Source organism: Notothenia rossii, assembly GCF_949606895.1.
Source record: "Notothenia rossii genome assembly, chromosome: 8".
In the NCBI taxonomy this organism is placed as follows: domain Eukaryota; kingdom Metazoa; phylum Chordata; class Actinopteri; order Perciformes; family Nototheniidae; genus Notothenia; species Notothenia rossii.
In genome coordinates, this window is record NC_136906.1 from 45,319,507 (window position 1) to 45,334,790 (window position 15,284).

The following is a 15,284-nucleotide window of genomic DNA, read 5'->3' on the forward strand; positions in this document are numbered from 1 at the left end:
GATCTAAAACAAGTAAATGATCATTGTGAAGGGGTGTCCATCCCATATCAATAATACACCAAGCTACAGGCTAATGTGAGATTCAGAAATTAGTTTTAAAAATCATATTTTCATGTTATAGTAGGCCTACTTTACATGAACCTGTTTGAAACCTTAATGACCCGATGTGATTAAGTATATCTTAAAACCTTTAACAACTATATTTAGATGTTCCTAAATATCTACATTTATGTATAAATACATGTGTAGCAGTTAGACCAACATTAATAGATTATCTCATTATTTCCTATTTTATATGTAGTAAAAAATTAAAATAAAGTTTACTAAGCCCCCTTTTTGTTTTAATTTATTAGAATGATTTGTGCTTAAACTCATATACTGTTGTGTCTCAAACGGATGGACTAGATTATTAATTTATTTGCCTAATAGTTGCTTAAAATGCTACAATAACATTTGCAATTCGTTTTTAATCTGCCATGTACGCCAATGTCTCTCAACCACTCAACCACACAGTCGTGGCAGGTGGGCGTGTCGTGTAGGGGGCGTGTCGTGTACTTGATGCGGCTGCAGCCCTGCAGCTAGACCAAATGGTTTAAATCATGGTTTAAATGCCCAGCATACATGTGCTACAAAGCAATCTTCCTCGACATTGAGAAACGGCCACGGTGTTGTGTTCGTGTGTGTGTGTGTGCGCGCGCGCGTGTGTGTGCGTGCGTGCGTGCGTGCTGAGGCCAAACACTGCTCCCAGCTCTGGGAATATTTCAATGACTCAATGATCTTTTTATGGAAAGTGGATAATGATCGCGCAGGAGGGATTCCCCCGAACTTTTTCCGCGTATTGCTGACAGGAATGACTCGCTGTGATTGACGGATGAACCATGGGGACGAAGATCAGCTTTTCTTCGTGCTGGCATAGTTTTTTAAAATGTTTTAAAAAGCCCAACCAATCTGAAGCGGATTTAAAGCCTGAGGGAAAGGCTGTCACGGTTTTTGTAAATCCCGCTACTGACAGTGAAGTAGATGCAGACTTTTATTCTAAACGCACCTTACCACCGCTCCCAGCCGGTGCCGGGGACCTGTACATCGCCCTATATGACTACAACGCCCGCACCGAGGAGGACCTGAGCTTCCGCACCGGGGACACGTTGGAGGCTCTGGACAAAAGTGCTGGGGACTGGTGGTTTGCCAAAGCCCTCAACGGGGTCTCGGCGCCCAAAAAGGGATACATCCCGGCGAACTATGTGGCCCCTGTGGAGAGTATCGACGCAGAACCGTGAGTCCACCATATTCAGTTCCTGCTTCCATATTCATTTAGAGTTCTGCAACATAGCGCTCCCCCTCTCTTCAAGCCCAACCAGAGAGTTTCCCAGTTACCTTGTTATCTTCCAACAGAGGTGGAGAAGTACTCACATCTTGTACTTAAGTTAAAGTAAAAGTACTCAGATGTTGTACTTAAGTTAAAGTAGAAGTACTCGGAGTGTAAGAATACTCTGTTACAAGTAAAAGTCATGTATTCAAAATGTTACTCAAGTAAAAGTAGAAAAAGTAATAGCATCAAAATCTACTTGAAGTAGCAACAGTAAAAGTAGGCATTGTGCAGAATGGTCCATTTCAGAATAATATATATGATATGTTTTATAATGATTGATCATTTAAAGTGTTCTCAAAGCTGGTAAAGGTGCAGTTAGTTTGAATGACTTTGTATACTGCAGGGTAGCTTGTGAATTTACTCCAGGTGGAACCAAAGTCTGATTTAAGAGTTGATTAGATTTCATATCATTAATCCAAATCTGTAAAGTAACTAAAGGTATTAAATAAATGTAGTGGAGTAAAGTACACCATTTAACTCTGATTTATAGTGGGGTAGAAGTACAAAGTAGCATTACATGGAAATACTCAAAGTACAAGTACCTCAAAATTGAACCAGTACTTGAGTACATTTACTTAGTTACTTCCAATGCCTGTGTTCCAACATTGTTTGGAAATCCTACTGACTGACAGAATATAGATCCTCTAAGAGCCATAACTTTGTATTTTGAAACAGATGTACAAGACGGATCAGTTTTATTTGTATAGGTCTTTACTGCTGAATAATGCTACAAAGCAAAGGCTTGGTTGAAACTAGTTATTGATTATCTGTGAGCAGGAAATGTAGGCCTACAGGTTAATCATTTCCTGGCAGTAAGTCTGAAAACACATGCAACAATGCTTTGAAACACCTCGCTGATGTTGTGTTGTTTCAGAGCAATGAATTCATCTGTCCTACCAGAAACTTGTTTTGCAGCAGGATTATTTTTGGCTGCAGGTTGCCAGCTCTACGAAAGGCCTCGCTCAGATATAGTTCTGTGAATGCGAACATTTACACACATTGTGTTCACTAACACAACAAAGAAGTAGGCTTTTATCTCCTCTATTTCTGTGTGTAGCTGAACGGTTGGAAATAGTTTGTCACAAAGGTCCAACCCGTGTCTGTGACTCGTTCTCAGTGAAACCTGTTTCTTCCTAGCTGTTTTTCCTGTTTTGTTCTCATGGACAAATGTTCCGCATCATTTGTGTCATAGTTAACCTCACAAAAAACCTGAGATAGATGGAGGAGTTCCAATTTGATGTGGGTCGGTGCTTTACATTTAGCCTTTGATGAATGTAACATTGCACATTTCCTAATACATGTCCAAAATGTTTATATTCTGTTTTGGCTCACCTCTGATAAATTTGAGCTTCCAGTTATTTTCATCTGTAGTCTGTAGAGATTTTCAGTTTGATCCGGTGCCGAACCATCTGCCTGGCAACCTGGGCAAAGAAATAACTTGTGGGGCCACTTGTTGACCCCCATATGTATGTCTGTCATGATGAAATAATTCAGGGTTAAGTATAATTTTGGATCAATTCTATGTTCTTATTCCATCAAATCATGAAAATACTACAATTATTGGTTAGATTTCTACAGCCTGGCTGGGGCTCCTGCTTGTGGTGAATGTGGATTAAGCGCAGTGCCCCCCCCATGCAGCTGTGTGGCTCATAGACGAGCCTTTCAAAGAGTGGTGCAGTGATGATGTATTTTTGTAGAATGACACATAAATTGGCATTGCATTTTTGAGTGGGTGAAGGAGACAGTGTTATACAGTGTTTTAGTGCTTAGACAGTTCAGTTTGCAATCAATAAAAGTATTGATAATGCAGTTTACAGCCGTTACATTTGACAAGTTCTGCTTCCTCATACATTGTGATTGCAGATGGTATTTTCCCGACACCAAGCGGCTGGATGCAGAGAAGATGCTGCTGGCAGAGGGGAACCAGCACGGAGCCTTCCTCATCAGGAACTGTGAGAGTCAGAGAGGCGAGCGCTCCCTCTCAGGTGAGAGAAGACTGTGCCTACCCTACTGGTCTCTAAAACAATGTGAACAAATGCATATATCTCAAAATGGATTTTCAGTAAGTGAAGTCACTTATAGATAATAACTTAAATGATTTTGCTTTAAAAAAATTAAGGAGATATTAAAAGCCATATGATAAACCCTCTATCAATAAACTGCTACACTATCAGAATAATTATCAACGTATCATAACTTGGGAAGCTGTTTGCTGTAGTAATGGCTGTCTAACGTTCTTAAAGCAAACTGACTTCATTATAATCGCACCATTGTACCATTCTGCTGTGTGCGTACTTCTCTGCCACAAAACACACTTTTCCAAATACCCTATCGTTAAGATCTCTTATCATCAATTGACACAAAGGATTAGTGGTTTCAGGGTCATGAAGTGGAATACATCGAGGTCTGTGCTCCCATAAAGCAGGCTGATAACTTTATCTCCCTCTTTTCTAATCTGTGTTCTCAATCCGGCCTTGCTCTTTCCATTATGGTTGAATTCTTTCCATGTTCATTAATTACAGCCAGTTGATGACCTCATCAGCCCCGGGTTATTTCACAGAGTGTGTGGGAATACGGTGAAAATGCATTCAACCCATCTTTATTTTACTTATTTAATAGCAAGGCATCCAAGCAACGAATGGTTTTAAATATATTTAAAAATAGTATTGTGTGAACCTCAGAGAACCCCAGTTAACCTTGGAAAGGCTGAATAAAATAATATGAATATGAATGAATAGTTATTGTTCTATTACAACATTTTAAAAAAAAAGATTTTGATCATTAGAATATATTGTCCATGCTTATTTCTTTAGGCAGCAATACATTGACAAAGAAAAACACACTTTTGTAATGTTTGCATTCTAATTCAAGGTTATGAAGAGTCCCTTTTTTTCTTCATACCTAAAGAGCAACTTGCAGGGTTTTTTTTTTACAACATTTATGCTTAACCTTGCCTGAAAATTACAATTAAAAATGTTAATGCAGGATTTGATATGTTTTACAAGACATAAGGGCAGGAATTCAGAGGAAAAAGAGCCGTTTTGAGCTCTGCTACTAAAAACTGTTTTTTTTAAACGTCATACGTCAAACGCGTCATATTACGTCACATGGGGGAGCAACTTTCTCAGACTCGTTCTCTGCCCAATCCGCGGTAGTAGTTTGTAGTTGGTTTGAGCGGTTGTGATTTAGTGAGCTGGTATTTTTTCGGTAATTTTACATTGCATTTCACCATTTGTAATGATGGTGAGCTTGTGTTTGTGCAGGTTGCGCAAACTCGAGCCTGTCAGGACATCGAGTCCACGGGGAAAGGACCGGAGCTAGCGTTCGTTCCTGGGTGCGTTGTGCATCCACCTCCCTGCAGCACCTACTCTCCACAGCTTTATCAGGAAACCGTATTACATCTCTCTCCCCCCCTTCGCTGCTCTCTCTCTCTCCCCTCCGGTTCACGGCACCGTAAGACGTAGTGTGGAGTTGCATTAGGTAACGCTGTGGTGGCTGTACTGCTCCAGCCGTCTCCTTTGTGTTTGTTTGTTTCCCCCTGTGTGTGTGGGCGGCTGTCACTCCTGGCTCCCGGCTCAACCTCCACTCACCTGCTGCAATCAGCTGTGCACCCTCCCCGACTACACACCTGCTTTCCATCAAGCCATTTACAACGGCATTTCAACGGAGGCTCCACAACCTTTCTCCGCCAGATCGTCAAGTATCAGCCGTATCTCGCGTCTCCCCTCCGGTACACAGCACCGTAGTGTGGAGTTGCATTAGGTAACTCGAGAGAAATGGCTGATACTTGCGCATTAGTTTCTGTTATGGATCAGTATCAACAGTCCTGCCAGTAACGTTACTATATTATCAATACTACTTTAGTTATAGCCTGATATATGATTGCTAACTTTACAATGTTGTGATGTGACTGACGTTAGCTAACATTAATTGTAGCTAACGCCGGTCACTCACCAAGAAAGCTGCTCTGTTCTCCACTGGTTCTCCTCACACCAAAGCTCCATTTCTCTCCGATGGGCGTTATTTTTTTCTAATCCTTGGCTGCTCCTGGTCTCTTGGACGCATAGGAGGCTCATAATCATAATCCTATGCATTCGAATATATATTTTCAACCTCTTGTGTCAAAACTAGCATTGTGATCCATGTTTATTCATACGTTAGACCGGCCGCTCTCCCCCTTGTTTCCCCCATGTCAGGTCACACGCGGGAGGTCACGTGCGGAGGTTTTTTTATGCGGAAGTGAAAATGTCTTACTAAAACGACGCCAGATGTCACTGTAGTGTATATTTCTGTATATTCTTTTGAAAATCTAGTGTATTCATCATTTTCCTACACATTTACTCACTGGTGTCTCTAACCTGCAAGTTGCTCTTTAAGCACATAACAGGCACAAGACTTAAACAAATACCTAGCACCTACTAGAATGTTACCCAGAGTGAGGTGTTAGTATATAATTAAGTTTTTCTAAATATCTGTTATGAATATTCAAAGTACATCTCTTAACCTTAAAGTGGCATCAAACATTATTTTAATAAATCACGGAATACATGGAATATAAAGATTGTAGTAATGAACAAACAGAATCCTTAGCAGCTCCCCTTCAGCTCTGAAGAGAGTCGTATTGCTTTAGTTAGAGCTCTGATCACTCTCATTAAGTTCACAGCAGCTGTTTCAGGGTTTTCCGATACTTTACAGTCTCACTGGTGAATGTAGAGGGGCAATGTCACTCTTTTTCTGTGTTTACAGCTTGATGTGTTGCAACCAAAAGGCAATAGATAATAATCAGTAAACACTGACCTAACCCAATTAAAGAGTGTCTCTACTTTAAATAGTCCTCTCCTGCTGATGTTCAGGTGTATATCAGTATGTAGTGTCTCTACTTTAAAGAGTCTCTTTCACCCTCTGTCTGAAACCAGAGCCCAGTCTGCTCTGATTGGTTAGCTGGCGTCCATTGTAGACTTTTCAGGCAGGGGAGTAGTGTGTGGTAGAGAAACTCCCTCTGGAGGGAACTTTGGGATTGTAGCCGTTACACACCATTTACATGCACAAAAACCTATAGGACACACTACAGGAGAGGGAACACCCCCCAAAACATGCGTTGGCTTCGTTTGATAAAGACTTGAAGCCAGTGGTGTAGTCTACTTTTTTGTAGTGGGTATACTGTAATAATTGTATTCATCCTGTCTCGAAGCAACACCTCATGAACACCATCACACTTACTAATGCATAGACTAGTCTTGAGACTGGTTATGTGTTATCAACATGTCAATGTATTATAAGCATTTTTATGTGACTTTTAACTGCCAGAGACATTAACAATACAAAAATAAAAGAATGAACAATTATGGAAAAAGCCCACTTATCTTCTAGGGTTGAACAATTAATCGACATTTTTATCAAAATCTCAATATGGCCTACTGCAAACTCTGTCTCTGACACAGCTCTCACCAAATTTCCAACTAAATCCTGTCCACCCTTCTCCGTGAGCTCCTGGGCTATTTTGTGTGCTCTGGACGTCTCATGTCGTCTAATCTTGTTTCTCAAAGAGGCCAGAGATGTTGATCTGCTTGAATCTGAGGACTGGATCTTAAAGTGCACCCACTCCTCAGACATAGACACTCGTTGTTCTGTGAGGACACCTGTTGATTTTGTAGCGCTGCAAAGAGCACAACCTGGAAATAAACAAAACCATGACTAATTAGCATAATACAAGTTTTTACCAATAATATCTGCAGAAAAGAGCCAAGATTTACTCAAAAGTATTTAATAAACTGCTTACAATATTTACATCATGGCTAACAAATGCATGAAAAGCAGATAAAAGGAGAAAAATGTTCCACTTTTTCAATAGCTAATTATTTGACAACTACTGATAACTAACATATAGTAATATAATGGTGCAAATGTTTTAAATGCACTTTTAACATGACCATGAATTAACTCTCATTTGCATAGTCATTGACTTTATGAATTTCTGTTGTTTAGATCAGCTTTCCTTTGCATGTGTGCTGACATTTATCTAACTTTCTGTCCCTCCACTCTAACCAAGGATGCCTGTTCTTACATTCCAGCTACTGTTACGTTAATGATAACCATGCTAATTCCACTTACCGGGTAAATTTGCGGTAGCGCCGGGCTCGTTCTCTGTCACCTTTAGGACAGCCGCCTGACCTGGCTCTTCTTCTGTAGTGGTAATAGGGGAAAACTTCGGAAAACATTAAAATATTTTCGTCTGTTTTCGTTTCATGTTTGCTTCCTGTTTAGCGCTCCGCGAACTTGAATGATGGAAGGATCAAATTCTGATAACGTTAGAGAAACGTGGGGTTTGTCAGAGCCGAACAAAGTGTGTTGCTGTTGCTTATCAACAGGCCAAAGGCGACGGAAGCCCCAGACGTCCAAAAGTATTAACACAGAAGGGGGCGAAAGCGTGAAAGCGAAGTCACAAAATGATGTTGTTACGTATCATCGCTCGTTTTTAAGAGGGCATACGGAAATCAGTGGCCTTTTCTAGTGGGTATACGGCGTATACCAGCGTATCACGTAGACTACACCACTGCTTGAAGCCTCCTGTCAGAGGAAACCTTACCTCACAATTCCCGCTCTTGTGTAAACTCTGATGTTGGCTTTTGTTTCAGTGCTGGACTGTGGGAAGGTGAAGCATTACAAACTGAAAAAACTGGAGAATGGTCACGTGTTCGTGTCCAGGGCCCGATCCTTCCTTACTGTACAGGAGTTGGTGGCTCATTACTCCCAGGAGGCCGATGGCCTCTGTGTGCGTCTGGGGGAGCCTTGCAAAAAGGTAAACACATCCTCTCAAATCCTTTCATCCCTTGTTTTCTTCCTAAAGTTCATGTTTGAATACAGTATGAAGTCATGGTGATGTGAGTAGACTTTGACTCTTCCTGTGTATGTAGATGGAGGCTCCACAGACTCACGGCCTGTCCTACAACACCGTGGACCAATGGGAGATTGATCGCAACTCCATCAAGTTGCTAAGGAAGCTTGGCGCCGGACAGTTTGGAGAAGTGTTCGAAGGCCTGTGGAACGAGACCACAGCGGTCGCAGTGAAGACCCTCAAACCTGGTACACTAATGCCTCCGCTCTCTTACTGGAGGGGTTAAACCAGAAACATGCTCGTGCTAAGGATGGGGAAACAACTGTTACTGTAATTGTGGAAGTTGATTTGATCCTTCTAATAGAGATAGGATAAATGAAATCTGAAAATGAAATCAATATCTCACTAACTGTTGTTTCTCGTCTAGATTATGCATAAAATGCATCACAAATGTCCTGTTTTGTGAAGAAAAAACATAATCTTCCATAATATCCATCCTTGCTTTAAGATTCACTCCACACTGTAGTGGATTCTTCCTTGATGTTTTACACTTCCACCACAAGTTTCATGAAAATCAGGCCAGTCATTTCTGTAATCCTACAGACAGTCAGACGATAAACCAAGCCAAAACATGACCTCCATGATGGTGGTCCAAGAATCTATGTCAGAATGAGTGTACACACACTGTGTCACACACAGTGCGACGAAGAACAATGTAACCAACCACTGCAAAACAGCTGTGTCAAAGTACCACTGCTCATATACCCCCCTGTACCACCTATCACAGGAACCATGGACTCTGAGGACTTCCTGAGAGAGGCTCAGATCATGAAGAGGCTGAGGCATGCCAAGCTGATCCAGCTGTACGCTGTGTGCACCATGGAGCAGCCCATCTACATTATCACTGAGCTGATGAAGAACGGCAGCCTGCTGGACTACCTCCAAAGTAACATACCTCATGTTGATCTACCCATGACATTACGAGCTGCTGCTACTTTATGACCAGATCAAAGTCCACTGCTAGTTTGCAAGCGTCAGGGCGACAGTCGAAATTTGTCACAGATCAACACAACTATTACGATCCTACAGTGCACAAATTCAAACTTGTTCACCATATTCAACATCATTTTCTTTATTAGTCTAAGCCAGACAATCTAGTTGCCTTCATCATCAAAATCCATTCCAGGTTCTGGCTCCATCCACTTTCCCATTGAGTTCGTCTTAAACTTTAGTTTTTATGTTAATCTTTTTCATTAATAATTCTTTGGTTTTATTATTTTTCTTAATTAAATGTAAGGGAATAATTCTGCAGATGAAACCCTGATATCTTCCAGCAGTCCACTTGCTCTGATACTCAGAACATGCATTAGGCCTGCATGTTTTACTCTAAATGCCTGTATAGAAAATACCATTTTGAAATAGCTGCTAGCAGGCTTGTTCGTTCACACTTTTCATGCTTTCACAAACGACAAGTTCAACCTCTAAATTCATGCATTCTAGGGTGAAACTATGGCTGCTAGTTTAGAGAAACCTTGTTTTGCCATAATATTTATTTCTGTATATATTAAATGTAGCAGACAGAAGGAATGTATATTATTTTAAAGTGAATGAATTTCCTGGATGACCTTTAACTGAGGGCAGTCTACTCTTAACATGCTCAAATTATGGCTTCTCAGTGTGGCATAAAGCCAGTGAAGATCACTTGATGTAGCAGACAGAGAGCTAGTCTGAACTCAGCAGAGGAACATATTGCCCAGTGGGGTGTGAGATTTAGTTTCACATCAACCACAAGTCACCATACATCCCACTGCTGTAACCTCGGCTAAGACATGTTCACAAGATCACGCTCACTACATTTAAGTAGAGAGAATAATAAGAGTAATAATTCAGCCGTAATTTAGATGTGTCAAAGTTCCCAGCTTCCATCTAGCATTGGAAACATTTTGAAATGATTGAATATTTTTGTTTACCACCATATCATGCAAATGTGTTATTTTACATCTTAATAACATCTCCAGATTAGATGTATAACAAATATACTTACCTTTTATCACCATTGTCTTTATGCCATGACAGTATCTTTAGACCTTTTAGCATGCTAAGACTGCACTGATTATTCCTATGTCCTGCTTGCAGAGGATAAGGGCGCCATGCTGGGTATCTCTGACCAGATAGAGATGGCTGCCCAGGTGGCGTCGGGCATGACTTATCTGGAGCTTCAGAACTACATCCACAGAGACCTGGCAGCGAGGAACGTGCTGGTGGGAGAGAACAACATCTGCAAGGTGGCTGACTTTGGCCTCGCCAGGGTCTTCATGGTGGGTATGACATTTAAAGTGCTGCAGTATACAGACATCCTCAAGTCCGGATCCGGACCGAACCACAACTGTCTCTGGACTCTGAGAAAATTATACTTTTCATATGTATTATCTGTGTTATCTTTGAAACAACGCAACGAGTCAAAATTCTCCGCTATGTCCACTGCAAACAGCGCTCTGTCTGTCTGTCTGTGTCTGTGTGTGTCTGTCAACGCATTGGTCCAATCACATTCAGCATCCCGTTAACGTTTTTTCCCCCCACCAACAGTCTGCGAATTAGAGGCACAGTAGGGCGGGTCTTCGCGGAATACGGGTGGGAAAAATGTGTGTTTAAAAAAAAAAGTCAGAGCGAGAGTTAACAGCTCATCTAGTTGCATCTATACTGTAGCTAGTAGCCTATAGTTTCACCTACCGGGGTGGCATGGGGGTGGCAACTGCCACCCTAAAAATAGGCCTTGCCACCCCAGCTGCGATTGGCGGCGATTTCATTTTAACGGTACGGCGCAAAACGAGAAGCATTCGGACCCAAGTACTGAAGGAATGAGATATTTGCGGTCTACAATGACAGAGAAGAGACTGTCAAGTTTGGCTGTACTCAGCATTGTATCAAAACGCACTAAAGCTTTAGATCTTAGACTTATAGACTTAGACATACTTTATTGTTATTTCAACAAGACACAGAGTGTACTATTAAAACGAAATTTCGTTGTACTGGCTTACAGGAACAGGACAATATAAAAACTTGCTAAAATTGTGCATATAAATAAATAATAGTGACGTGGTGCTGATAAAATTAAAGATAAAGTGTGTGTTTAAAATATAAAGACTTACTATACATATACATAAAATAGACATACAATATAGAAAATATGTGCGCTTTACACAGCGTAATGTAATCTCTATGTTACTGGTCTACTTAATATTCAGCAGTCTGATGGCATAGGGGGAAAAAGCTATTACAGAATCTGACTTTTCTGCTCTTAATGCTGTGGAACCTCTTGCGGGAGGGCAGCAGGGAGAACAGAGCATGGTGAGGATGAGTGGGGTCTTTAAAAATGTTCTGGGCTTTTGTCAGGGAACGTTTCTGAGCGGTGTCTCTGATGGGAGGGAGAGAAACTCCAATGATCTTCTCTGCTGTCCTGACCACTCTCTGCAGAGACTTCCAGTCTTTGGCGTTGCATTCTCCCGACCAGATGGAGATGCCGCTGGTCAGCACGCTCTCTATGGTTCCTCTGTAGAACGTGGTGAGGATGGGAGGGGGGAGCTGGAAGTAGGGGTGCTGAGGGTGCTGCAGCACCCCCTGGTGGAGGACAGGGGATCTGCACTTCCACAAGATTAAATGCAAATATAATACCAAAAAAAACGAATTTTCAGCCTTGATGTAACAACATTCATAATTAAGTAAAGATAACACCCTTTTCACCCCGGTTACATTTTCCATTTGCCCTGTACGATGGGCGCTGTAAGTGATGAAAGTGGGGAATGTTGGCTTATCGGGCGCCCGCAGCTCACAGCCAAAGTGAGAGAGAGAGATAGATAGATAGATAGATATAGAGGGGGGGTGCACCGGTACTGGCGGGGATTGTTGTTAGCTTCTGCTGCGCTAACGGATATAAGAAGCTGTTTTTACAATAATGTGGAGAGAGAGTTCTGTCCTGTCAGACTGAGAGGCTCAGTGAGGTAAAGGACTCTGAGGGTTTAGATAGTTCACTTTAGTCTAAGTTATCTCAGTGGGTCTCAAACGTTTTGATCACAATTTATGTAAGCAAATACTTCAAAGGGACACCTTTATAATTATTATGATAAATAAAAACAGGTTTGAAATCATTCCAATGTATACTATAGGACAGTAAACCAAAGATATTGTTTAAAACTGGAGAGATTTAAAAATATGCATAAATAAATAAATAACTTAACTGGTAAAATAAGATATAAATGAACCACAAAAATAAAACAAGTTAGCCTACATTTATTTGTTATTGGCTATGGTAGGTTATTGGTTATGTTCACATACAAACCGACCTTTTTCACATGGGCGTTTAGAGTTGTATCCCCTAGATCAGTCTCTAGTAATTGGGCGCTCAAAGTGTTAGCTTGTGTATATCTAAACAGGTTTTATATATATATGTGTGTGTGTGTGTGTGTGTGTGTGTGTGTGTGTGTGTGTGTGTGTGTGTGTGTGTGTGTGTGTGTGTGTGTGTGTGTGTGTGTGTGTGTGTGTGTGTGTGTGTGTGTGTGTGTGTGTGTGTGTGTGTGTGTGTGTGTGTGTGTGTGTGTGTGTGTGTGTGTGTGTGTGTGTGTGTGTGTGTGTGTGTGTGTGTGTGTGTGTGTGTGTGTGTGTGTGTGTGTGTGTGTGTGTGTGTGTGTGTCTTTTTGAACTTTATTGAATGGAAACATGTCTGAATTCTTCACTTGTTTCAAATGTTGACCCTGTTTACTGCCTAAAAAATATGCCACAGGTTGTGTGAACATCCAGACATCAGTGTAGTCTGGTCATGTTGTGAATGAACATATCTTTACAATGAAGCTGACTGACTGACAGTTACAAACTATAATGTCTTGTTTTTAGAAAGAGAATGAAAATGTGTATGAAGCCAAAGAAGGAACTAAATTCCCTGTGAAGTGGACTGCTCCGGAAGCCATGCACGACAACAAGTTCAGCATTAAATCAGATGTTTGGTCCTTTGGAATCCTGCTGTATGAGATCATGACGTTTGGACAGATGCCTTATCCCGGTGAGACTCTCATCTTGCTGGTCATAAATCATTCTCTGAGATTGAGAAAACATTGTATTCAGAATTCTATGATTTTAAGTAACTTTCCAAAGGTCTCCAAACCCTTCAGGTAAACTGACTATAGAAAATAATTGTCTGCAAGATAAGTACCATTGTCCTTGTTTTTTTCTCCAGCCATGACCAACTACCAGGTGGTTCAGAGGGTTCCCCAGGGCTACAGGATGCCATGCCCCCCCAACTGCCCCAAAGTCATGTATGACATAATGATGGACTGTTGGAAGCAGGACGAGCCGGACCGGCCCACATTCGAGACGCTGCAGTGGAAGCTGGAGGACTTCTTCGACATGGACGTGACCTCGTACGACGATGCCGCCCGGTACTAGCACTCTGAGGCGGCTGTGAGACACTGGAAGACACAAATAAATTATTCTTTCTGCACTGAAAATAGATCAAAATCACCTGAATCCAAGCATGAAAAAGTTCACAGATTGAAGTGTAATTAAAATGTCCACCCATTGCGGTCAAGTGAAGGATCTAAAATGTTTGATCTGCATGTGATAGAACACTGAGTGTGTCTGGATGCAGCAGTTGGTGAGGACACATGTCTTTGTTAGACAACTCAATGCACTTTCAGACAGGCTGCTTTAACTAAAGCACAGAGACAGAGAGCTGCTATCCGTCCACCTCCTCCAACTGGTTCTTCCTGCTGAAAGGAATGTGTGCAAAATACATTCTTTCCATTGCCAAGCTACCTGCCATAAGTCACGAGTCACTTCTGACACGCTCCGTCAGTTCCAGAGTGGCAGGTGCCCTCAACTGCACTCATTCCTAAATGCATAGCTACAAGTGATTTAAGGTTATTTAAAGGAAGGAGACTGTCATTGGTCCCAGCTAAAGGGGCCCAGTAAATTAAAGATAATAAGACTCTAAACTACTACTTCGCTCTTAAGGCCACGGCTTGATTATATAATGAAATAGTTTCACTTAAGCCTTTGTCCCCTGTAAGACAGGTACAAGAGTTAAAATGAGGTATGGATGTGGTCCAGTTTCTACCGAGCCCTGAAGGAGGAATGGACAAACCCAAATGACCTTCTATTAATTTACAACATTATATTACATTTTTAACTAATAATTAGAGCTGCATTGTCATCTAGAATGAATTATAAACAACATATTATTAAGCTTGGTCATAACTCTTCTTCAGCCTCCACGTCCAGTCTTAACCCTCTTTTAGCTTCTTTTTGGTCTCCACCAACTCCTGAGAAAATGTCTAAGTCTTTAAAAATACTCCATGGTTTGAAACGGCTTCCTGCTGTTGATAGCTAGGAGAGATTTACTAATGCATATTCTTTACAATTAAAACACAAGTATTATCTTTGACATCGCATAAACGGTGTGTTAAAGGTTGTTTAATGTAATATCCTTGTATTTTGTGTGCAACATTGGAGTAATTTGACAGCACAGATGATTATTATGAGTGCACACAGATGTTACTTATTTCTCCTTTAATACCTGCTGGCCCTTTTTTCTAGGGCACCAAATCTCCCAGCCTGCTCCTGGACTAATGACTCAATGACTGAACTAAGCGACACTGTGTGCCCGATCATTAGGAATGATTTGTGTCAGATCTGCGTCCACATTCGTTCTGTGGCTCAGTGTGAGTGGTGGAGGATTTCATGCTCTGATGATTCTGTATTATGTTTTTAGTTTCATTACATCATATGCATGCCATTGTTTATATAATCCTGTATTTTACATTATTAAATGACTTTTATTTACTATGATCTTTGTTTGTTTGTTGGTTTGATTGGTTGCTGAACTACTGCTGGTTTTGAATGAGATCAATGAGAAGACCATTTACATGTACAGGAGAGGGAAGACTTCAAAAGGAATATTAGCACCCCTTTAAGTCTGTAGAAATCAAAGTCCATGTCTATTCTGCTGACCAGAATGTTGACAACTTCCTGAAAAATATTTAATCACTGTTGGTTTGAGTGGCCAAAGTCCCTTCCTGTGCACTTCCTGTT

General features: G+C 41.1%; 1 protein-coding gene across 1 annotated transcript; it reads left to right on the forward strand.

The window, feature by feature from the left end:
* The first annotated feature begins 578 nt into the window (after positions 1 to 578).
* Positions 579 to 15,041, forward strand: frk (fyn-related Src family tyrosine kinase). The gene is made up of 9 exons (XM_079642746.1): positions 579 to 1,273; positions 3,233 to 3,354; positions 8,005 to 8,168; positions 8,284 to 8,452; positions 8,992 to 9,150; positions 10,341 to 10,522; positions 13,092 to 13,257; positions 13,432 to 13,633; positions 14,790 to 15,041. The coding sequence occupies exons 1-9, from the start codon at positions 879 to 881 to the stop codon at positions 14,962 to 14,964; spliced, it is 1,734 nt and encodes a 577-aa protein (XP_079498872.1). The 5' UTR covers positions 579 to 878; the 3' UTR covers positions 14,965 to 15,041.
* The last annotated feature ends 243 nt before the right edge of the window (positions 15,042 to 15,284 follow it).